This window comes from Budorcas taxicolor, chromosome 5 (assembly GCF_023091745.1).
Source record: "Budorcas taxicolor isolate Tak-1 chromosome 5, Takin1.1, whole genome shotgun sequence".
Taxonomy (NCBI): Eukaryota; Metazoa; Chordata; class Mammalia; order Artiodactyla; family Bovidae; genus Budorcas; species Budorcas taxicolor.
The window spans coordinates 144,078,542-144,104,160 of record NC_068914.1 but is presented as its reverse complement, the minus strand read 5'-3'; the positions used below and the strand labels follow the sequence as shown (position 1 = coordinate 144,104,160).

The 25,619-nt window shown below is 37.7% G+C and overlaps 1 protein-coding gene across 1 annotated transcript in view; it reads right to left on the bottom strand.

Moving 5' to 3' along the window:
* Nucleotides 1-25,619, bottom strand: part of LOC128048839 (ovostatin homolog 2-like) — a 52,086-nt gene that overhangs the window by 11,009 nt on the left and 15,458 nt on the right. Inside the window, 16 exon segments of the mRNA XM_052641282.1 lie at nucleotides 627-803; nucleotides 1,781-1,864; nucleotides 6,162-6,213; nucleotides 7,198-7,316; nucleotides 10,016-10,145; nucleotides 10,704-10,932; nucleotides 11,380-11,469; nucleotides 13,302-13,450; nucleotides 15,131-15,301; nucleotides 17,684-17,833; nucleotides 18,285-18,443; nucleotides 18,446-18,485; nucleotides 21,074-21,315; nucleotides 21,960-22,118; nucleotides 22,450-22,559; nucleotides 24,112-24,223. Of these exon segments, the coding sequence (XP_052497242.1) occupies nucleotides 627-803; nucleotides 1,781-1,864; nucleotides 6,162-6,213; nucleotides 7,198-7,316; nucleotides 10,016-10,145; nucleotides 10,704-10,932; nucleotides 11,380-11,469; nucleotides 13,302-13,450; nucleotides 15,131-15,301; nucleotides 17,684-17,833; nucleotides 18,285-18,443; nucleotides 18,446-18,485; nucleotides 21,074-21,315; nucleotides 21,960-22,118; nucleotides 22,450-22,559; nucleotides 24,112-24,223 (2,173 nt within the window).

Here is a 25,619-nt window from a genome sequence, read left to right as displayed (position 1 = left end):
CTCCATCCATAGGGAGAAAAGATAGCTTCTACCTTATAGGGTTTTAATGACAAGTAAGATATTCCATGTGACTACATCTAACTCAATATTTGTCTGATATTACTAATCATTTATTTTTTTTTCTTGGGGTTATTTTATTTCAGTGTTATTTTTCTGAAAAAAAAAAGAATAAAATAAATTATACTCCTGAACTTTTCTTTGATATCACATTTACAAGATATTTCTAAATACAAAACTAATCACTTCATCTCAATGGAATGCAATTGAGCAAACAAATACAGAAGTTGATAAATGAACTGTTTATAGCTACCATTAATAACAATAACAAAACTCACTAACAAAGTAGCTTGGCAAAATATTAGGCATTAAAAAAAAAACTGAGGTCATAATGTGAAACAGTACATGTGTGAATTGTGAAGCCAAATGACCATACTGATACTGAATACCAAAAAAGCCTCCAAACAAACAAAACCCCCCCAAAATAGAGCTAGGACTCAGAGTGACTCAGTTCTTCAGACATATTTTTTCCCCATGAGACTACCTCATAATAGCAGCTTTATGACATCTTGATATTAGTAATAATTTATTTAATCTATTATAGGCAGAAATTACTTCAATCTTCTTACCATTAGATAAAAAGAATAAAGCTTTAGATTTAACTTCCTCTGTCAGTTGTTTAGTAGATCTCAGATAGTCTAGGATGTAGGTATCAGATGCTAGCAGGGCAATATTCTGTTCTCCACCTCCATAGGGCATTTGGAAAAGATTCTCCAGATTCTGTATTGCAAGTCCTATAATGTCCCCTAAAAACACGACAAACAGAATGTTACTGTTTGTTAAACTTGGCATCTCAGCATTAATGACAATAGGTGAAAGAGGCATTGTGGAAGGAAAGAACATTTTAAAATAGGTCTAAAAGATGGAAACAAGGAATGTTTTCATGAAGTAATCCTAAAGAAGGTGAAGTAAAAGAGGTTTCTGGTATGAAAAACGTTTTGGAAAATCTCCTATTACCACAGAGAGAAGGAAATTAAGAAAGTGTGTTTGTTCACTTGATTGCTTGCTGGTTTGGTTTTTTGAGAAGCTGACCCTGTGAATTATACAATGTAATCTATCTCTTTCCCCAAAATGTAGATGTTAATAATAGACAAAGAAATTTGACTTCTCTGGAACAGTTTTATCCGTTACTGAGGAAATTTCCAGCATTTTTAATAAAGTATATTCTGATCTCCAAAGGCATACTTAATATTTCAGATGGACAGGCTATAACAGGAGTCTTTGTTTTCTAAACACCAATTGCCATTCAGCAGAAAAAATATCTTCTAGGGACATAGATTTTTAAAAAATTTATTTTTTTATTGAAATATAACTGCTTTACAGTTTTGTGTTCCATGAATCAGCTCTTAATATATGTATACATATATCCCTTCCCTCTTGAGCCTCCCTCCTACCCACTCCCGCATCTCACCTTTCTAGGTCATCACCGAGTACTGAGCTGAACACTCTGTGCTGTACAGCAGGTTCCCACTAGCTATCTATTTTACCCATGGTTGTGTACACCCTCTCAGTTCATCGCACAGGGACATGGATTTGAACATGGTGCTGTAAGTCCTGCAGATCCCATGCAGAAGCAAACATAGGAGATCATCCTCAACAATAATTCCCTTCAATTGACACTGTAAGAAAAATCTCTCCACCCTTTTAAGTTTTTTTTTTTTTTTAAGACCACCTCATCTAAGATTTCCAAATCACTGTGAAACAAAAAAATTAACCAACTTACCCACAACAGTGACAAAGGCCCTGGTTGATCCTTCTACGACATCATTTGTCAAATTCAAATCTACCTGCCTGGAGACTTTGGTGCCTGTAAAGGAAAAATATCAATAAAACAAATAATGTTTGGCTTTCTTTCATAAACAATAGCAGGTTTATGGAACAAACATATTAGGAAATATATTCCATTATTTATTTTATAAGTTGCTTGTTTGAAGAGATGAACGTGAGGTTTTGATCTAGTTTAGAATAACAATACATTTAGAAAATGGTATATAAATCTGGAAGTTAGAGATGGCCTCTATTCTCTAACAGTTTAGTGCCTGAACTACTTATGTATGAAAAATAAAAGTAAAAACTACTGATTGTGACATATGGAACATTACACATGAAAGGTAAAACTTGGAGAGTCTTACTAGGCATTAAAATCAAATCATCAGGAAATCCCCTGGCAGTCCAGTGGCCAGGACCCAGTGCTTTTACTGCTTGGACTTGATTTGATCCCTGGCTGGGGACTAAGATCCTGCAAGATGTGCAGTGTGGCAAAATAAATAAATAAATAAATAAATAAATTATGTTAATAAGAAATTAAAAAAAAAATCAGATCATCATCAACCACATAAAGCAATACTCATGAGGCCCATAAAACTGGCTATTGAAGGGCAGTGATTTTCTATTGTTGTTTCATCCCAGGAGTACAGAAGCAAAGATTACATTATGGACTGTTTACATTATGTGCTGTTTGGGCATAATCTTGACTTCCCACTGCCCAAAATTGTGCAACACTCACCTGCAAGATGAGCTCCACCCACCCCACCCCTGCAAAAATTCACAAGATGAAAGAAGTAGGCTGAGACAGATTGATGTCATAGATGGACAACAAAAAATAACCTCATAAATATCCTTTATGTTTGCTAAAATTATACAGTGAAGACTGGGCCTGAAATAAAATAATCCTCCATTGGATATTCAGAATAAAGTCACTGAGGTCCTCAGTATAGCAATAAAGTAGAAGAAAAGGAAATAAATAGACCTGTGGACAAATTTCCTTTAGGATTAGTTTGACCATGTAGAATATCCTACAGCACTTGGGAATCTGCTCAATATTACATGGCAGCCTGGATGGGATGGGAATTTTGGGGAGAATGGATACATGTATATGTATGGCTGAGTCTCTTCGCTGTTCGCCCGAAACTATCACAATGTTGTTGATTGGCTATCAGTTCAGTTCAGTCATTCAGTCCTGTCTGACTCTTTGCGACCCCATGAATCGCAGCATGCCAGGCCTCCCTGCCCATCATCAACTCCCGGAATTCACCCAAACTCATGTGAATTGAGTCAGTGACGCCATCCAGCCATCTCATCCTCTGTCGTCCCCTTCTCCTCCTGCCCCCAATCACTCCCAGCATCAGAGTCTTTTCCAATGAGTCAAGTCTTCGCATGAGGTGGCCAAAGTACTGGAGTTTCAGTCTCAGCATCAGTCCTTCCAATGAACACTCAGGACTGGTCTCCTTCAGGATGGACTGGTTAGATCTCCTTGCAGTCCAAGCGACTCTCAAGAGTCTTCTCCAACATCACAGTTCAAAAGCGTCGATTCTTCAGTGCTCAGCTTTCTTCACAGTCCAACTTTCACATCCATACATGACCACTGGAAAAACCACAGCCTTGACTAGATGGACCTTTGTTGGCAAAGTAATATTTCTGCTTTTTAATATGCTGTCTAAATTGGTCATAATTTCCCTTCGAAGGAGTAAGCGTCTTTTAATTTCATGGCTGCAATCACCATCTGCAGTGATTTTGGAGCCCCGAAAAATAAAGTCTGATACTGTTTCCACTGTTTCCCCATCTATTTCCCATGAAGTGATGGGACCGGATGTCATGATCTTCGTTTTCTGAATGTTGAGCTTTAAGCCAACTTTTTCACTCTCCACTTTCACTTTCATCAAGAGGCTTTTCAGTTCCTGTTCACTTTCTGCCATAAGGGTGGTGTCATTTCCATATCTGAGGTTATTGATATTTCTCCCAGAAATCTTGATTCCAGCTTGTGTTTATTCCAGTCCAGCATTTCTCATGATGTACTCTGCATAGACGTTAAATAAGCAGGGTGACAATATACAGCCTTGACGTACTCCTTTTCCTCTTTGGAACCAGTCTGTTGTTCCATGTCCAGTTCTAACTGTTGCTTCCTGACCTGCATACAGATTTCTCAAGAGGCAGGTTAGGTGGTCTGGTATTCCCATCTGTTTCAGAATTTTCCACAGTTTATTGTGATCCACACAGTCAAAGGCTTTGGCATAGTCAATAAAGCAGAAATCGATGTTTTTCTGGAACTCTCTTGCTTTTTCGATGATCCAGTGGATGTTGGCAATTTGATCTCTGGTTCCTCTGCCTTTTCAAAAACCAGCTTGAACATCAGGAAGTTCACCGTTCACATATAACTGAAGCCTAACTTGGAGAATTTTGAGCATTACTTTACTAGCATGTGAGATGAGTGCAATTGTGGGGTAGTTTGAGCATTCTTTGGCATTGATTTTCTTTGGAATTGGAATGAAAACTGACCTTTTCCAGTCCTGTGGCCACTGCTGAGTTGTCCAAATGTGCTGGCATATTGAGTGCAGCACTTTCACAGCATCATCTTTCAGGATTTGAAATAGCTCAACTAGAATTCCATCACCTCCACTAGCTTTGTTCGTAGTGATGCTTTCTAAGGCCCACTTGCCTTCATATTCCAGGATGTCTGGTTCTAGATGAGTGATCACACCATCGTGATTATCCAGGTCATGATGATCTTTTTTGTACAGTTCTTCTGTGTATTCTTGTCACCTCTTCTTAATATCTTCTGCTTCTGTTAGGTCCATACAATTTTTGTCCTTTATCGAGTCCATCTTTGCATGAAATGTTCCCTTGCTATCTGTAATTTTCTTGAAGAGGTCTCAAGTCTTTCCCATTCTGTTCTTTTCCTCTATTTCTTTGCATTGATCACTGAAGAAGACTTTCTTATCTCTTCTTGCTATTCTTTGGAACTCTGCTCAGATGCTTATATCTTTCCTTTTTCCTTTGCTTTTTGCTTCTCTTCTCTTCACAGCCATTTGTAAGGCCTCCCCAGACAGCCATTTTGCTTTTTTGCATTTCTTTTCCACTGGGATGGTCTTGATCCCCGTCTCCTGTACGATGTCACGAACCTCATTCCATAGTTCATCAGGCACTCTATCTATCAGATCTAGGGCCTTAAATCTATTTCTCACTTCCACTGTATAATCATAAGGGATTTGATTTAGGTCATACCTGAATGGTCTAGCGATTTTCCCTACTTTCTTCAATTTAAGTCTGAATTTGGTAGTAAGGAGTTCATGATCTGAGCCACAGTCAGCTCCTGGTCTTGTTTTTGTTGACTGTATAGAGCTTCTCCATCTTTGGCTGCAAAGAATATAATCAATCTGATTTCAGTGTTGATCATCTGGTGATGTCCATATGCAGAGTCTTCTCTTGTGTTGTTGGAAGAGGGTGTTTGCTATGACCAGTGCATTTTCTTGGCAAAACTCTATTAGTCTTTGCCCTGCTTCATTCTGCATTCCAAGGCCAAATTTGCCTGTTACTCCAGGTATTTCTCGACTCCCTACTTTAGCATTCCAGTCCCCTATAATGAAAAGGACGTCTTTTTTGGGTGTTAGTTCTAAAAGGTCTTGTAGGTCTTCATAGAACTGTTCAACTTCAGCTTCTTCAGCGTTACTGGTTGGGTTGTAGACTTGGATTACCATGATATTGAATGGTTTGCCTTGGAGACGAACAGAGATCATTCTGTCATTTTTGGGATTGCATCCAAGCACCGCATTTTGGACTCTTTTGTTGACCATGATGGCTACTCCATTTCTTCTGAGGGATTCCTGCCCACAGTAGTAGATAAAATGGTCATCTGAGTTAAATTCACCCATTCCAGTCCATTTTAGTTCGCTGATTCCTAGAATGTTGACATTCACTCTTGCCATCTCTTGTTTGACCACTTCCAATTTGCCTTGATTCATGGACCTGACATTCCAGGTTCCTATGCAATATTGCTCTTTACAGCATCAGACCTTGCTTCTATCACCAGTCACATCCACAGCTGGGTATTGTTTTTGCTTTGGCTCCATCCCTTCATTCTTTCTGGAGTTATTTCTCCACTGATTTCCAGTAGCATATTGGGCACCTACTGACCTGGGGAGTTCCTCTTTCAGTATCCTATCATTTTGCCTTTTCATACTGTTTATGGGGTTCTCAAGGCAAGAATACTGAAGTGGCTTGCCATTCCCTTCTCCAGTGGACCACATTGTGTCATTGACTATACTATCACAAAATTGGCTATACTCCAGTACAAAATAAAAAAGTTAAAAAAGAAAAGATCCTCTTACCTTGTGTACAGATAAGGAAACTTTGAGTCATCTCTCTTTCAATACCTTCAGGCTATCAAGGAGTAAAGTAAACAGAAAGAAGCAGAAAGTCAGGGGTCTGGGTCATCTTTCCACACAGAAAAAGCAACCAGGGGTCAGCTCACATAGGCATGGCTGGCTCATGGTTTGTGCTGGAGAAGATCCATTCATTGTCCCCTTCTGTTTATATCTGCAAGTCACTGTATGTTACCAACACCCACTCTGGCTCTGTGTTCCCATAGCTCTTTGAGGGACAGAGATAACTTCAGTGTTTAGTGGAACATACTCAGTTTCCCTGGCACTGTCCAGCTTCTCCAGTAGACAAACAAAAGTGTTTTGCAAAGTAAGAACATGCCAAAAGGTGAGGTGAGAGGATGCCATTGACAAGCAGTGATTCTTTTAGAGGATGATGAGGCCTGCACAGGCATGTGGATTTGTCTCTTGGATTTGAGAGTCAATTAAAGAATGGGAGGGAAGAGGATCAGGTGTATAGGAAGCATCATGAGTCAGGAGCAAGCAAAAAATCTAAGCCTGTTTCATGAGTTACATTTTTCTATCCTGGGTTAATTGTTAATTAAAGAATGGATGAATTTTATTGCCATTTTAGTTTATTTAAAATGGCATATCTTGTGTCAATAATTAGAGTGAAAATGTTAGTTGCTCAGTCATGTCCGACTGTTTGTCAACAGCAATTATGGTCAATTAAGTCTCTTCACAGAGAATGTCCTTTATTATTTAACCTATTACATGTATGGTAAGTCACTTCTCGAGTCCATCTCTTGTGACCCTATGGACTGTAGCCCACCAGGCTCCTCTGTCATTGGGATTCTTCAGGCAAGAACACTGGAGTGGGTTGCCATTTCCTCCTCCAGGAGATCTTCTCCTCAGGGATGGAACCTGAGTCTTTTAATGTCTCCTGCACTGGCAGGTGGGTTCTTTACCATTAGCACCACCTGGGAAGCCCATGATACTCTCTATTTTGTATGTGGAAGGGCTTGATAGTTTTGCATGTACTTACCTGTACCAACAGACTTTTGATCACAGTATCTTTCCAATTCAGGTTCTGTCTCTCAGGTGCTTCATTTGGGCAAGCACTATTTTGCTTGGACTCAGCAACTACAGTGATATTCACTTTACCTGAAAAACATTCTCAAATATAAATTACATTGACCACTGGCCCCTTCTGTGAAGGAAATGATTAAAAGTCTATAAATCACTTCTTGAATCAGATAAACTGAATCTTATCATCATATTTATGCTTGGACCAAAATAACTCATTCTTTCTCCTGCCTGGAGATAATATGATGTCCTTTTCTATCTTTTTCAAGATTCCCTACATGAAGTAACTGATTCAGTTAAATAACTAGAACTTAAGAACTTTTATGGAAAAAAGAGAATATTTTGCAAAACCAACTGAGCAAATTCCTTGATCTGGATTGCTTTTAAAGTTGATGTGTGGCAAAACCAATACAATATTGTAAAGTAAAAAAAAAAAAAATTTAAAAAAAAGTTTACATATGACAATATAGGGGCATAAAGTCAGAAAACTAGGCCTTCTAACTTTTTTCGAGATTGAACAAACCAAAACAGTAAACTATGACATAGTGGAAAGCGCATTGAATTTATCAAATGTTGGCAGGGGATCTATTGTTCTTAACTCCTGTGGCTTAGACGGTAAAGCATCTGTCTACAATGCGGGAGACCTGGGTTCGATCCCTGGGTTGGGAAGATACCCTGGAGAAGGAAATGGGCAATCCACTTCAGTACTATTGCCTGGAAAATCCCATGGACAGAGGAGCCTGGTAGGCTACAGTCCATGGGGTTGCAAAGAGTCAGACACGACTGAGTGACTTCACTTTCCTTTCCTTTCCTTACATCATACGTGCGTGCATGCTAAGTCAGTTAATTTGTGTCCACCTCTTTGTGACCACCATGGACTGTGTAGCCCACCAGACTCCTCTCTCCATGTAATTTTCCAGGCAAGAATACTAGAGTAGATTGCCATTTCCTTCTTCAGAGATTTTCCTGACCCAGTTATAGAACTTACCTCTCTTATGTCTCCTGTATTGGCAAGTGGATTCATTATCACTAGCAGCACCAAGGAAGCCCTATCTGGGAAGCCATCTGGGGAGTCACTGGGAAGTAATATAATAGGTCATAATTAAAATGGATCTCCAATTTTCTTGTGAAAATTAGAGAAATAAAAAATATAATATTTTGGTTTCATATTATCTGTATGCCTATAGTGAAGTCTCTCAATCATGTCCGACTCCTTGCGATCCCATGGACTGTAACCTACCAGGCTCCTCTGTCCATGGGATTTTCCAGGCAAGAGTACTGGAATGGGTTGCCATTATATACCTATGCATAACCAATACACTGTTTATATTTTTGTTAGTATGTTTTGTTTCTTTTTTAAGATAGATTTTTGACACTCCACTCTTAGAACTGTGTCCTCCTCTTAAAGCCTTAAAACCATACAAGTCAGTACAGTATTCTATCTCAGTTGCCTGCAGAAGATTTTTGAAGACCTTGTATAGCTAGAGAAATTGAGAAACTTAAAATCTAATAGGAAAACTAGTCTTATGCAGACCAATGTCAGGTGAACTAAAGTGAGCTCATAAATTACTCTTTATTGCTAAAGGAATATAATAAGTATCAGTTCAGGTCAGTCGCTCAGTCGTGTCCGACTCTTTGCGACCCCATGAATCGCAGTATGCCAGGCCTCCCTGTCCATCACCAACTCCTGGAGTTCACCCAGACTCACATCCATCGAGTCAGTGATGCCATCCAGCCATCTCATCCTCTGTTGTCCCCTTCTTCTCCTGCCCCCAATCCCTCCCAGCATCAGAGTCTTTTCCAATGAGTCAACTCTTTGCATGAGGTGGCCAAAGTACTGGAGTTTCAGCTTTAGCATCATTCCTTCCAGAGAAATCCCAGGGCTGGTCTCCGTCTACTACATCTATAATTCTTGTTTACTAGATTCTTTTTAACTTTTCCCTTCTCTTGTATTTTTAACAAGATATTGTCAAATTTAGTTTTCTATATTGCAGATAATCTGTGCATTGAGACTGTACTCTTCTCCATGTTTAATTCCCGTCTGAGTGTTCGGTGTTTTGGGTGTCTCATAACGCATCTAGTAGATTTACAAATCCTGGCAATCATTGAGATTGAGGAGCAATTTTTGTTTAGGTAACATGAGTTCCTGATGGCAAGTGAAGAAGCAAATGAGAAGTGAAGAAACTGAGCAGCATTAATGAAAATATGGTCTTCACTTGGGTTATGATACATGGACTTGATGAGTAATGCAAATTAGCCTTTGCATTGTATTTCAATCACATTCTGCTTTTATCCACATAAGCATTAGCAAAACCAGAAATTAGATTATAAAAACAAGATTTTAATTGAGACCCTAAAAAAATGAGAACTTTCAAAACCAGAAATTTCAAATGTGAGGGAGAAAGTTATCTTTGTATAGAGGATTTAAGGGAAACAGCCGCTGCTGCTGCTGCTGCTAAGTCGCTTTAGTTGTGTCTGACTCTGTGTGATCTCATAGATGGCAGCCCACCAGGCTCTGCCGTCCCTGGGATTCTCCAGGCAAGAACACTGGAGTGGGTTGCCATTTCCTTCTCCAATGCATGAAAGTGAAAAGTGAAAGTGAAGTCGCTCAGTTGTGTCAAACTCTTAGTGACCCCATGGACTGCAGCCTACCAGGCTTCTCAGTCCATGGGATTTTCCAGGCAAGAGTACTGGAGTGGGGTGCCATTGCCTTCTCCGAGGCAATAAAAATAAACTGGTTTTTCAGGAGAGGTTGGCATAGACACACAGTTACTTACCCAGCTTCTTAGGAGTAACAGTCCAGACATACGTCTTTTTCTCTGAAGCTTGGATAATCTCACTGCTGTTGTCTTTAGGGGTACTGATATCTGCCTCAAAATCCTGAGATGCTTCTAGTTGAGTGAAAATCTAAAATAACAGTCATGCAGTGAGAGTGACACTCTAAATATTTTGCTGACACTATTCCTCCTCCAATCTTGAGAAAATTCTCCCTGTTTTATATCATCAAAAATAAATGATACAAAGGACTCCTCTCATAAGAAGATAAATCTGGCATAACACATACTATAAAATGACTTTCTTAGAGCAGTATTTAAATCACTGCTGTGAATTAAAGCAAATTTTTGTTTGCTTTTCAAAGTTTTTTTTTTGATGTGGACCATTTTTTAAAAGTCTTTATCGAATTTGTTACAATATTGCTTCTGTTTTATGATTTGTTTTTTTCATCCATGAAACATGTGGGATCTTCTCTCCCTGACCAGGAATTGAACCCTCACCTCCTGCACTGGAAGGCAAAACCTCAACCACTGGACTACCAGGGAAACCCTAGCAACTGTTTTTGTTTGAGGAAAAATCTTATGACTCTATAGTACCATTTTGTATTTGAGAATAAAAAGAATATGGCAACATTCAAGGAATCTCTTGGCCTCATTAGATTTTGACTCCAGATCAAAGGGAATAATTTACCTCTACACAGGTATTCAGGTAGCTGAAGACACTAACAATCAGATCAGACCGTTCATTCTGAACAACTGAAGAGGGGGAGGTTATTTCAACAAAGAAAGGTTGGGAGGCTTCCAGAGAAGTTGTTGATGAAATGCCAAATCCAGCCTCACCATTCACACAGAAGCCACTTGCTTCCCATTGGGTTATAGTATCAGGGATGGTGAATGAAAGATTTGCTGAACCGGAGGAGCTACAAAGACAGATTATAGGTAAAATGCATCCTTTGTGTAAACCAGGAACCTAAATTTAATCCAGAGCAAACAAGAAAGTATTAACTGAAGGTTAAAAATGAGTCATAGATCGGTATCATTAGATCTTTGTCAGGGCTTTAGATCAGTATTTTGAGAGCTGGATTTCTAAACCCAGCTAAAATTTAATCTTAAAAAGGTCACATTTCTCTAAACACATTATTTGTTCTAATTCATGCAACTTGCATCTATCTGCATGAGATGAACAGACAAGAAACAATACTAGAGGAAAAGTAAAATAAAATATGTGGTCAGTACATACAAGTGAATGGTGTTTTGTATTTTACCGACATAGTTCTTCTTTATATACTCAGAAAGAAAGTTTAGGAAATAAAGACAAAAAGAAAATAAAAATAAAGATATATAGGAGGGAAAACATAAAAGCTCACTCAACGCTGACCAGGTCCCAAATCCATGTTTCCGGAAAGTTTGTTCTTACTGTTTCAATTATAACCCATTCTATGGAGTCAAAATTCTCCCTTGTGACTTCACCAGCTAAAAGAAAAGAGAAATATTTTAAAGAGAGAGAATAAAAATATACATTCCAAAGACACACCCATAAACTATGTCTCTGACCACACATGCTTAGTGGGACATGATATAGGGGTTGCTGCTGGGGCTCAGTGTCAATAAATGTACATCTCAGCCTAGGTGTCAGGGTTTTGATGCACAAATCAGTCCCATTATTAAAATAAGAGCAACACACACACACACACACACACACACACACACACACACACATCATCTTTCATTGTTCCTCCAGAGTCAAATTTAGAGAAAGTCATGTCTATTTATTGAATGGTGTTTCCCGTCTGACATTCTGGTGTCTGCCAGGAAACAATTTGGTATTGGCCAATTCCATCATCCTAATGACTAAAGTTTCTAAGGACATTAACTTTGCTAATGTCTGTTTTTTAAATTTATTTTTTTATTGGAGGATGAGTGCTTTATAGACTTTTGCTGTTTTCTGTCAAATCTCAACATGAATCAGCCATAGGTATACATATATCCCCTCCCTTTTGAACCTCCCTCCCATCTCCCTCCCCATCCCACCCCTCTAGGTTGATACAGAACCTCTGTTTGAGTTTCCTGAGCCACACAGCAAATTCCCATTGGCTATCTATTTCACAAATGGTAATATAAATTTCCATGTTACTCTTTCCAACCATCTCACCCTCTCCTTCCCTCTCTCCATGTCCATAAATCTATTTTCCATGTCTGCTTCTCCACTGCTGTCCTGTAAACAAATTCTTCAGTACCATTTTTCTATATTCAGTATATATGTGTTAGAATAGGATATTTATCTTTCTCTTTTTAACTCACTTTACTCTGTATAATAGGTTCTAGGTTCATCCACTTCATTAGAACTGACTCAAATGTGTTTCTTTTTACAGCTTAGTAATATTCCATTTTGTATATGTACCACAACTTCTTTATCCATTTGTCTGTCGATGGACATCTAGGTTGCTTCCATGTTCTAGCTATTGTAAATAGTGCTGCAATGGACAATGGGATACATGTGTCTTTTTCGATTTTGGTTTCCTCAGAGTATATGCCTAGGATTGGGATTGCTGTTTCATATGGTGGTTTTATTTCTAGTTTTTAAAAGAATCTCCATACCATCTTCCATAGTGGCTGTATCAATTTACATTCCTACCAACAGTAACATGGCTGATTTCTAAAGAACATTTTCTTTTGTTTCTTTGGCCTCTGGGCTATATTTGCCTGGGTTACTTTCTTCTATACAGTATAGTGACCCCGTTACACACACACACACACACACACACACACACACACACACATTCTTTTTTATATTTGGCATTCTTTTTTTCCTATTTTTTGGCCACGCCACATGGCTTATGGGATCTTAGTTCCCCCACCAGGGATTGAACATGCACCCCCTGTATCACCAGGGAAGCCAAAAATGGATGGGTATTTGAACACAATTCTCTGATGCCAGCTGTTTGCTCATCTGAGAATCAAAATGCTCTCTGCCTTGAACTATGTATTCTGATCTATACATAATAAGGGCATCTCCTCCTGTAATCATTATGATTGCCGTCCTGTACATTTCTGCTGTTGTGTTCTACCATAAAAATAAACTTCCTCTCATATCTGAAGCAAATTCTTCCTTTTAGTTAATACCATTCCCACTTGCCTTATTCTGCTTTATTCAGCTGCAGGATGTATAGTCATAGACAAACACATGACATACTGCACATGTAAAATTCCCAGTTTTGAATAGTCATATGAAATACAACCAATTCCATGAATCATTTTAACCATCTCCCCGTACACAATTCTAGGTTACCCACATGCAATTTTCAATGGGGCACTGTACATGGGTGCATATCCTCCTGATTCTAGATAGAGCAGCCCAGGGTATGGTATGCTTTTCTCTGTTGAACATACTTCTGGTTTCCGGTAATGGAGATTGGTGAAGACTTTCAGACCTATATCCTTCAAAGAAATAAATAGCAAAGGAAAAGTTGAGCAGTCTCTTCATACAAGACCTAAAAAAAGTTATCAACTATATTATAATTTAAAAAATAGATGATAAATATACATGTTTTCTTTGCTAGCAAGCAAGGGTCTGGTATATTACAAGTCAAGTCATCTGTCTTTGATGTGTGAGAAGTCTCTAAAATTGGAGGAAAAATGATAATCACTATGATTATTCAGCACTTGTGTTCTGGGATTTTGCTAAGGGTTTTACATTATTCTCCATTTGATTCTAAGGGAAAAATATTTATGAGATGTTATCATTGCCTTAACTAACATCACACACACATGTGAACATATGTGTATGAGACACAGCCAGTAAATTGGAGCTCTGTGATTTGAAGGAAAATGTCTGATTCTTTTCCCGTTTATCTCTATAGCTGTGATGGCAACCCATGCTGGTATTCTTGCCTGGAGAATCCCAGGGATAGAGGAGTCTGGTGGGCTGCCATCTATGGGGTCGCACAGAATTGGACACGACTGAAGCGACTTAGCAGCAGCCCCAGCAGACTTCAATCATAAATTCCTTTAGGGAATTCCCTGGTGATCCAGTGGTTAAGACTTTGCCTTCCAATGCAGAGGGTGTCAGTTTGATCCTTGGTCGAAGAGCTAAGATCCCATATGCTTTGTAGTAGAAAAACAAAAACATAAAACAGAAGCAGTATTGTAACAAATTCCATAGAAACTAAAAATAAAAGGCCCACATTTAAAAAAAAATCTTTAAAAATATACCCTTTTAGGAAGCCTCAGAATATTCCAATGATAGCTTTTGTATAAATGGAGCTGAGGCTCTATATTAGCCTCCTGATTTGATGATTTCTGCATAAAACTTATTGCAATACCTTGAAGATGGTCTCATTGCTTCTAACATCGTTTTAACTTTAACATTAACATCATCATTTCAGCCACCCCATAATTTATTTTCCACAGAGAAAAAAATCAACAAAAATGAATATCTTCTTTATAAGACAATTTCTAAGTGATTTTAAGCACGTTACTGACCTCAATCTCAAAGAAAAGGAGGTGTTAGTCACTTGGTCATGTCTGATTTTTTGTGACTCCCCCTGGACTGTAGCCCACCAAGCTTTTCTGTCCATGGTATTCTCCAGGCAAGAATACTGGAATGGGTTGCTATTCCCTTCTCCAGGTATCTTCCTAACCCAAGGATCAAACCCAGGTCTCCTGCATTGCAGACAGATTCTATACTGCACAAATAATAAAACATAGATTTGCATTCGGTGCATGCATGCATAGTCATGTCCGACTCTTTTGTGACCCCCTGGCCTGTAACCCACCAGGCTCCTCTGTCCACGGAATTTTCCAGGCAAGAATACTGAAGTAGGTTGTCATTTTCTTCTCCAAGGTATGCATTAGGAAAACTAAGATTAAAATTGACATGCAATAATTTTTTAAAGTATTTTTTTGATGTGGACTATTTTAAAAGTCTTTATGTACTTTGTTACAATATTACTTCTGATTTATGTTTTTGGGTTTTTTTGGGCCTCAAGGCATTTGGGATCTTAGCTTTTCAACCAGGGATTGAACCCACACCCCTGGCTTTAAAAGGTGAAGTCTTAACCACTGAACCACCAGAGAAGTCCCAGTATGCAGTAATTTTAAAGCTTAAAATGATCTTACCTTGACAATATCATAGGTGTCTCCATCCCCATGGTTGCTTACAGGTATATAATACAAGCCATTGTAAAACATATCTTTCTGAGGAATGCAAGGGTCTAGCTTGCCATCATCAAGGTTGAGACCACGATAGAAATAACCATACAGTTCTGTATCTGGGAGCATATTGTACACCTGGAAGAAAAATATAATGGTTTCTAATTGTTTGAAATATTCTTTTTGTAGAGGCAAAATTGGCAACTTTTTGTGCTATAACCATTTATTCTTCATTTAAAAATACATCAACACATAGTTATTTTATAATCCTTATACATTTTAATTTATTTTCAGTTTTATATTTTGATATGGTTTAAGGGAAAAAGAGTCCATTAAAAATTTATTTACTAACAACAAATAAAAAATTTAAAATCAAGTAAAATGAAGTAAATAAACATATAAAACACACAGGTTGCTATGTTTCCATGAATAATCATAGTATCAAATCTGAATCAGTTTCCAGGCAGCCAAGGCAAAAAAGAAACATTATTCAATATGTAAATCTCATTATCAAAAAGAGAAAAGCATATATTCTAGTTACACATAGTATAATTGCTCATAATATGATTTAAAAAATTTTTTATTGGAGTATAGTGAATTTACAATGTTGTGTTAGTTTCAGGTATATAGCAAAGTGATTAAGTTACACATATACCTATATTCACTTTTTTTGAGATTCTTTTCTAATATAGGCCATTACAGAGTGTTGAGATTCGTTCCCTGTGATATACAGCAGGGTCTTATAAATTACCTATTTTATATATAGCAGTGTGTATATGTCAGTCCCAATCTCCCAATTTATTCCCTCCACCCCCATATAACCATTTATCCTTGTTCTTTTCTTTATAGCTGTAATAGTTCATCTAACATGTTTGAGTCAGCTCATTCTAGGAGAGGAAACCTTCAATTTTGTTTTAGGTGGTTCACAGAAATTTTTAGTTTTACTTCAGGATTTAAGATAGCGTGTAAGGAAGAGATGCCTGAAGATCTATGGATAATTCCAAGGCTGAGATCACAGATGATTCGTGATTATCTGTGAATGCCTAGATCTGGAGGAAAATGATAGCAGCCTGATTCTAAATCTTCTTAAGTATCCTTCCAAAGAGAACATAAAATAAAAGAGAACAAGTAATCTCTAGCATGAGTGTGATACAGAGAATACCATGACCTTCAAATTACTTGTTAGCAGTAACGGGCTTACCTGGTGGCTCAGAGCAAAGAATCTACCAACAATGTAGGGGGCACGGGTTCTTTCCCTTTGTGAGGAAGATTCCCTGGGTGGGGAAGATCCCCTAGAGAAGGAAATGGCAACCTACCCCTGTATACTGGCTAGGGAAATCCCGTGGACAGAGGAACCTGAGGGGGCTACACTTCATGGGGTCACAAGAGTCAGACACAGCAACTAAACAACAACAAGAAATATCAACATCATAGTCCAACAGAGCTCCTACTGTTGAGAAGTTGGAGAGGGAAATTTTAAGAAACTACATGAAGGAAAGAGAAGACTGGCACGGAGAAATTGGAAGATACACACACCAGTCAACTCCAGATGAAAGAAAGTACAACATTAAGTGTCAAAGTGTGAATCATGGTCTTTGGATTCAATAAGAGAGGGGCTTAAAATAAATGGGCCCAGAAGTGGCGGCTTCCAAACCTTGTGGTTGATGGGACACAATCAGATCATTAGAGGAAGGAAAAGATGCAACTTCAAAATGTGAGAACGTACTTGCAGGGCAAGAATAGAAACACAGACACAGAGAACTGGGATGAAGTGAGAGAGCAGCACTGACAGATATATGCTACCATGTGTAAAACAGAGAGCTAATGGGAAGATGCTGTACAGTCCAGGGAGCTCAGCTCAGTGCTCTTGGAGGGATGCTCTGTAGAGGGATGGGATGAGGGTGCTGGGAGAGTTGAGGGGGAGGGAGTACATGTACACATATAGCTGGTTCACCTTGTTGTACAGTGGAAACTAACACAATATTGTAAAGCAATTCTCCTTTAATTAAAAATAAATTTTAAAAAAGAGGGATGGGAAATATGTATACATATAACTGATTCACTTTTTTGTATAGTAAAAACTAACATAACATTGTAGAGCAATTATACTCCAATTCAAAAAAAAAATAAAAACAAATGAAAAAAATGGGAAATTAAAATATCCAATAGTTTTTAATTGAGCTGACTTTGATGAAATATTCTGAAATTGCTGTTTTGGTAATGCTTGTGAAAATATAAGATCTATTAACATATAACAGAATGTCCAGGCATACCCTTTGATACTGAGATTTAACTGTAGGTTTTCATATATATGGTCACATCTACAGTTGTATAATCCCTAACCCATTGTAATTATCCATAGAATTCTTTATTGTTGAGTCCTGAGCCATCCAAGAAAAATAATTAAGTGGGCAATCCATGGAAAGACAAAGAAAGACAATGTTTGACATTTTTAACCTGTTCCATTTTAAATAAAAACATCATCTGGAGCATAAGACTTGAGGAAATCTGAGAACTTACACTTTCAGCTGACAGCTGCTGTTCTGACTTCAGTAGGAGAACCCTTTTATCCACAGCCCGGAGGGCACAGACCGAGTTAGGGGATGCCTGAAGATGGAGACCAGTGCTGGAGCCTGGTAGTCCCTGCTCCTTCGAGAACTTTATGCTAACCTAAAATTAAGGAAGAAAAGGAAGGAGTAAGATTATTTTACATGAAAATGTTGGGTTTGCCAAACATTTCATTCATGGTTTTCCATAGCATCTTATAGAAAACCCAAACAAATTTTTTTGGCCAACCCAGTAGTTGGACTATGTCTGATCTTTTCCAAGTAAATCTTTATAGATTTCTGTACCTTTATTTCTCTTGCCCACTCTCCTCCTTAATTCTCCATCATCACAGGGACACTGCCTTCACCAACCCTCATGCCATCTCAAGATTGGCACTCCTGTCAAAAGTGGTTCATTCTGTTTGACGATTCATCGCCTAATAACTGAGCTGTGCCAATGCTGATTGTGAGATGACCATGTACAGGTTATAAGCAGTCAACAAACAAGGAGACACCAGGGAGTAAACTGTCCACTCCTCTCACTCAGAACATGCAGAGAATAGAAGAGAACTCACCTTGTTTTTAAAGCATTTGTCCACCTGGAATTTGACACTGTCAGCTATGATTTCCCCACTGGGGTGAAGAGTGTAGACAAGCATGACAGCCACGGGAGCCAGATCAGCACTGACATTGATGGGGAAGGAGATGTTTCCCTTCCAGGCTGTGTAAATATGAGAGATGAGCAGCAGACACAGTGTCAGAAGTTTCCTGACTCACTGGGTACACTTAAATAAAAAAGAATGGCTTATGGATACAAAGAGCAAATTGGACTTTATTTTAAAGGCAAATCAATTAATTAATCAATAAATTGTGTGCATTCTCAGTTGCTAAGTCATGTCCGACTCTTTGCAACCCCATAGACTGTAACTCGCCAGGCTTCTCTGTCCATGGGATTTTCCAGGCAAGAATGCTGGAGTGGGTGGCCATTTTCTCCTCCAGGGAATCTTCCCAACACAGAGACTGAACCCACATCTCCTACATTGACAGGTGGATTCTTCACTATTGAGCCTCTGGGAAGCCCCAGTCAATCAATGAATGGGAAGTATACATATGAAGGAAGACTGCATAATTTAGACAATAACAATGTTTGAGTTTTGGACATCACTTTTTCCATATTGTACCTGATAGCCTAGCAATCATAGAAACAGGTTGAAATCTCTTTCACTGAAATATTTAGCAGGTTACCCTGAGCCTCTGTCCACAAATTGTAATGCTAAGTGTCCTTCCTAACTTTTTGACTAGAATCACAGTAACATTTCTTTAAAAGACAGAAAAATGAAGGTAGAGTGCATGTTTAAAAAAAAAATCAGTGCTTTATATACACCTTTGTTTCTGATCTCCTTCTGTCCACTGAGGAAGATTGTTCCTTTCGCCATAACCTGTGCAGAACAAAGAAAACACAGCATGTGATAGCGTGTTAGATGATATGGTGTGTGGACTTAAAAAAAAAAATTCACAACCTAAAAGTTGAGAGTTATACCTTATTCACTGGGAATTTTTAGGGTTTCAATCCTGGGAGAAAGCATTTCAAGTAAAACTGAGAGACCTGCTCGGAGGAGCCGAGGGAAGTCTTACAACAAAATGCAGTTACATCAAAAGGTTATTGTTAACTAATGAAAACCAGATATCCCAAGTTAAGGAATTTAGCACTTTTCAATATATGGGAAGATGCAAGATTCTGGGCTCAATGAAATTATTCCTCTGATATGTACCCCAGCTATCTGGGTCTAATACCCTGCATTTTCATTTCTCAGGTTTCCTCAGGGCTCACTCACTTCCTCAGTCACTTCCTGCAGTGAGTGACTGCAGTCTGGTGGCTTCTCAGTTCAGTTCAGTCGCTCAGTCGTGTCCGACTCTTTGCAACCCCATGGACTGCAGCACTCCAGGCCTCCCTGTCCATCACCAACTCCCAGTACTTTTTCTTTACCAAGTCCCCTCACGGCTCACCAGCTCACTAACCATGGTGGTTACAGCTGCTGATGACTGTGACATTCCTTGTTTACTGATATGGCAGGAAATATTCAATTTCTCAAGTATCATGTTATCATTAGATAATGAATGACCTAATCATAATTCTATTCTATAAGATAAAGTAGTTTTTACAAACAAATATGAAAAACGGGCTCTTTCACAACTTGGGAAGGAACAGAGCAAGTGACCACAGTTGACTGAGAGCTGATTATGTGCGGGAAACTTGGTGAGTGATATGCCAGTTATCATGGAAGGGTGAATAAAGCCCTGAAACCGTTGAGACTAACTGGTTTCAAATAAGCCAAGTCGTTTCACCTCTTTGCCCCTGTTCCCTTATTTATAAAAAGAAGATACTCATAGGGCTGATTAATGAGTTAATTAAAAAAAAACAAACACCCTTATAACACTGCCTGACACATAATACTTACCCTTGAAGCAAAGTCTTTTGTTTTTCTTTCCAGTGACAAATATATAGCTGAGGAAGTTAAGGCTTAGAGAGTTTAAACAATCTGCCAAAGATCAACTAACTCACCTAATACATAGGAGAGGGGAGAGGATTCCAGTCAGGAGTCCTAATTTCCAAGTTTGTAGATTTTCACCTTTCCATAACCATATAGAGATAAAATGGATAGGGCCAGAACCAAAAGGGCTAATTCTTTTTATTGCTCATCAAAGTCAGCCTTCTACTTTGCTCTCTGGCAGCTGTCTAATACTTCATTCTCCTGAAGGGTATGTATATACTTAATGTGAGTTAGTACTGAGTGCATAAAATAGCAGACTCTGAGTAATAAATTTTTCCAGGAACAGATTCACAGACTTAGAGAATGAATTTATGGTTGACCTGGAAGGGGAAAATGTTGTGGGCAAAGTGATAATTAGGGAGTTTGGGACGAACATGTACACACTGCTGTATTTAAAATGGATAACCAACAAGCACCTACTGTACAGCATAGCAAACTCTGCTCCATATTATGTGGCAACCTGGGTGGGAAGAGGATTTGGGGGAGAATGGATACATGTGTATGTATGGCTGAGTCCTTTCGCTGTTCACATGAAACTATCACAACATTGTTAATCAGCTATACACCAGTGCAAAATAAAAAGTTTAAAATAAATAAATAATTAAGCTTTTCAACCTTGGAAAACTGAAATGACCTTGAAAACTGAAATGAATTTTTGTGTGTTTATTTCTGGGTTTGTTCTTCGTGGACCCAATAGTACTCATCAGCAAAGGAAGAAGCTTGGTTCAATCTGATTAACATGGCCCAACTGATGTATAGGTTCTGAGCTGTACTGGGCTAAGCAGACAATTAGACAAGATCCATAAATCGACCCACTGAGACTTACCAAATAGAAGAAGTTGATGTTTGAATCATCCCTGTATGCTTCACTGTTTAGCGAGTAATGTATAGTAACAATCTTCTCTTGATTGCATCTAAGCTCCTTGGGTTCAGGCTCAATCATCAGGAAGCTGCTGGTTTGCGAGTAGAAGCGTTGGACTGAGAAATGGCCATCCATGTACTCTGGAATTAACCAGCTGGGAAGGTAGCAGCTTTGGGGTCTGATATATGTGGCCTGAGAAGATAAAAGAAAGCAAATGGGTTGTAGAGGTATAAAGATCTTCCGGGGACAGTCATTATTATAGAATGGAAAGCTTCTTATCCCTTCAGGGCAGGGAAGAATCTTAGCTTGTGCTTAACATTTCAGAGTTGTTACTGGCAGTAAAATAATAAGAGCACTCCCCTATTTTCATATATAAAACATGACCTTAGTTGTGTGTCTATTTCATCAGGCCTACAATGAGTTGTTTATCTCACTTTGTCATTGAAGTCAACATTAGGCCTCATGGCTTTCAGCTACATTTGAACACTAACCAATTATTTAAATGCAAAATTCTGTTTAAACAGAAGAGGAGAAATCATAGTATCTCTCTTATCTATGCGCAAAATGGTCAAAGGAAAGAAGCCAAATCATCTTTATGAGCTATTTCCACTTTCTCAGAGGAAAATATTGGTTATTGGAGAATTTATAATAATAGTAATTGGCTGTTATCTTGAATAAGTATTCTTATGTATTATTTAATGAACAAACATGAAATACTAAATGTTAAAGTGTATTAAAATGTATTTTCAATGCAAGGTATCTTTTAAGAGATTTCTAATCTTCAAAATTCCTAACATTATTTCTTCTGTGGGATCTCATCCACTCTGATATCTTACTTTCAGACGAAACTCCGGATCAAATATATCAGAAGTATCAATGGAAAACTGAGCTTCACCATTCTCATCTGTGGTGTAGTTTCCTACCAATCTGTCATTGAGCTCCAACTGCAATAACTTGTTCACCATCGGAACCCTATTAGGGCTGGAAAATTTAAGCTGCACACACACAAAAAAGAAGCATTAATTTTTTTAATTAAAATGTCCTATTTCTATTAAGAAAGCATTTTCTATTTGCAAATGTGATTGTTTATTTGTAATTATATTAAATTCCATTAAGCAGAAAGATGTGCTACTTAAAAATATATGATATGGAGATATCTATAATTGTATCTATTGCTTTCTTTCAGCCTAGGACTTTTTCCAATATATCATATGCAGTCATGCTACACATGTGTTATGAAAGTAGGAAAAAAGTGTCCAGAAATTTTCAAAAGGCAATCTATGACCTAAGAAAATGAAATGAAAACACTTTTTTTTTCAAACCCACAGTTCCAAAATAAGAAATTCCCCTTCTATAGAAAGTGTCCATGTTCTCGAAGCTCACACTTCCAAGCACTGGAGTGATAAAAATAGAAGACTTTTCACTGATCTGCACACCTGCAAGAAATGAAAAGCAGTGTTATGGGAAATAAGTCATTTGATCAAGAATTTCAGAAGAACAAATAACTTAGATTTTGTTTGTATGTGTGAAAATGCATATACACAAAATTATATTCTTGTTCTACATTGAAAGGGAGGTGTGGGTGCTAGGAGTAGGTTACAGAGTACTATTAGGTTATATAATTCATCAAGCTGAATAATGTAACTAGCATGAAAATATTTGAATCAGAAACAAGAGTGAACACTCATTGTCCTTCCTCCTACCATTCTAGTCATTTCTGGCTTGGAACTCTTCTTATGATGGAGAATACCATAGAAATTTCAAAAATAAGGCTTCATTTCCAAAATCATTATTAGCCTGCAAGGTAACTGTTTTCACATTTTTTCCAGATTCAAAAAAATATATCTGACAGCAAAGTAAGTAGAAATGTGTTGTGATACCAAAAAAGCATGTCATAAACAGAGGCAAGAATATGTAAGTTACAATATAAATGTGTCAAGCATCCATTATGAAGGCCATTATAATATTGATTAAGTAGATTTACACAAAGAAGTTTATAAATAATATTATCTCAATCATTTTTAGGAGAAGGCAATGGCACCCCACTTCAGTACTCTTGCATGGAAAATCCCATGGATAGAGGAGCCTGGTAGGCTGCAGTCCATGGGGTTGCTAAGAGTCGGACACAACTGAGCAATTTCACTTTCACTTTTCACTTTCATGCATTGGAGAAGGAAATGGCAATCCACTCTAGTGTTCTTGCCTGGAGAATCCCAGGGACGGCGGAGCCTGGTGGGCTGCCGTCTATTGGGTCGCACAGAGTCGGACACGACTGAAGTGACTTAGCGGCAGCAGCAGCAGGAATCATTTTTAAGTAACAAGAAATAGTAACTGAATCTGGTTTTACTACCTCAAATTAAATCTCACATTCCTCTTTTTCTGTTTCATTTCTTAAACAAATAATTATTGTACACTATGTGCAGATTTTTCACTAATAATTTTTGCTTTTGCAAATATCCAGTTGTATTAAATTGGAAGTTGGCAAAGTTCTATAAAGGATCTGATAGTTATTATTCTAAGCCCATGATTCACAAGCCCCTCTCACAGCTACTCAATTTTGTTGTCACTCTTATGCAAGGTGAGTAAATACGGTCATATTCCAATATAACTTTATTTACATAAACAGGCAAAGAGCTGCATTTGACCTACTAGATGTAGATTGTAAAATATGCATTAAATAAAAAACTGGGCCCTGGCAGTTGGTTATTACACAAAATTATAAAGAGATACCTAATTTTTTCACCTGTCAAGCTCCTCTGTCTCACTGATGCAAGCACAGGTGAGATGTAAACATAGAGCATTTACTTAATAATTTTAAGTATTATTAGGAAAATCTTATTCAAAAGCAACGCTCAAGTTGACCTATTGGCAAGGTACTCCACATGCTGAACAATTATTGGTCTGTATTTTGTGAACATTGTTAACTCAGTAAACGTCTCTCAGGGAGCTGCATATAGCCCCAGATTGCCCATAAAACAGGAGCATTACCTGTCCCAATTTCCGTAACAGTTGCGGTGATATAAAATGACATGAAAAGTCCAGAACGGTAGAGTTGGAAGACTTTTGTATTTACAGTTTGAGAAACACAACCATTTTTCAACTGAAAAGAAGAGAAAGTGTAATGAAAAGGTTAGGTATTTAAAAGTCTCTAAAAAATATGGAATTTCAGCACAGATATGTAACTCCCTCAATTGCTCCACGGCTCCATCTCACAAACTTGGTGAAATGACCAAGAATTACAAAACAAGGAGGAGGAGGTTGGGGGGAGTTTCATCAGTAATGAAAACAAAGTGGAAGTAATGTATATTTTACAGATTTCAGGGATATTCTCCTGGAGTCATTGATGGGAACAAATTCACGAAAGAAAAATGGCACTGAATAATATTTTAAGATTGAGAAATTAAAATCTCCTTAATACTTGAGAAGTATTAAGAACAGATGGAGTAGAAGCAGTCTTCAAATATGTGACACCAGAACACTTCAAGGTAAATTGTTCATTTAAAAAAAGAAAAATCTGGTGTATGTATACAATGAAATATTACTCAGCCACAAAAAAAAAGAAATAATGCCATATTCAGCAACATGGATGGACCAGGAGATTATCATACTAAGTGACAAAAGTTAGGAAAAAGATGAATATATGATTTCATTTATATGTGGAATCTAAAAAAGAGAATACAAATGAACTTATTTATGAAATAGAAACAGACTCACAGACATAGAAAACAAACTTGTGATTATTAAAGGGGAAGTGGGGAGGGATAAATCAGAGGTTTGGGATTACAATATACACACTACTTATATACAGATAGTTAACCAACAAGGACCTTCTGCATAGTATAGGAAACTATACTCAGTATGCTGTAATAACCTATAAGGGAAAGGAATGTAAAAGAATAATAGAAAAGAAATAATACATGTATTTATATATATGTGTGCAAGTGAATCACTTTGCTGTACATATGAAATTAGCATGACATGGTAAATCAACTGTATTTCAATAAAGAGTTTTAAAATTGCTACTAGTGTAAAGTGAAATGAAATAAAGAAAAATCTGTAGATAATCTTTCAGTAGTGACAAGAGTAATTAGAGAGATATAGATTTAATTCTATTTTAAAATATAGTGTTTATTAATTTCAAATGTAAAACATTAGAGGGATATATCAATTCATTGATCCTCAGAACCACGATATGAACAAGTCACTATTATCATCTTCTTGATATGGATAAATGAACGAAACCCAGGTTGGCTGTATAATCTGCCCAAGGTCACACAGTTGGGAGGTGGTGGAGGTAACCAGGCATTCTGATTCCAGAATATGTGGTGCTCTGAACTATCAGCTATAAAATCAACAACAACAAAAAAGGGCAAGTTTGTCTGTTTAAAATACAAATTAAAAAGAAATAATAAAAAGTAATCAAAGAATTTTAATTGCTTTGAAATTAAGAGGAAAAATTTTTCAGTCATCCCTGAGTCAAAGAGACCACGTGAAGT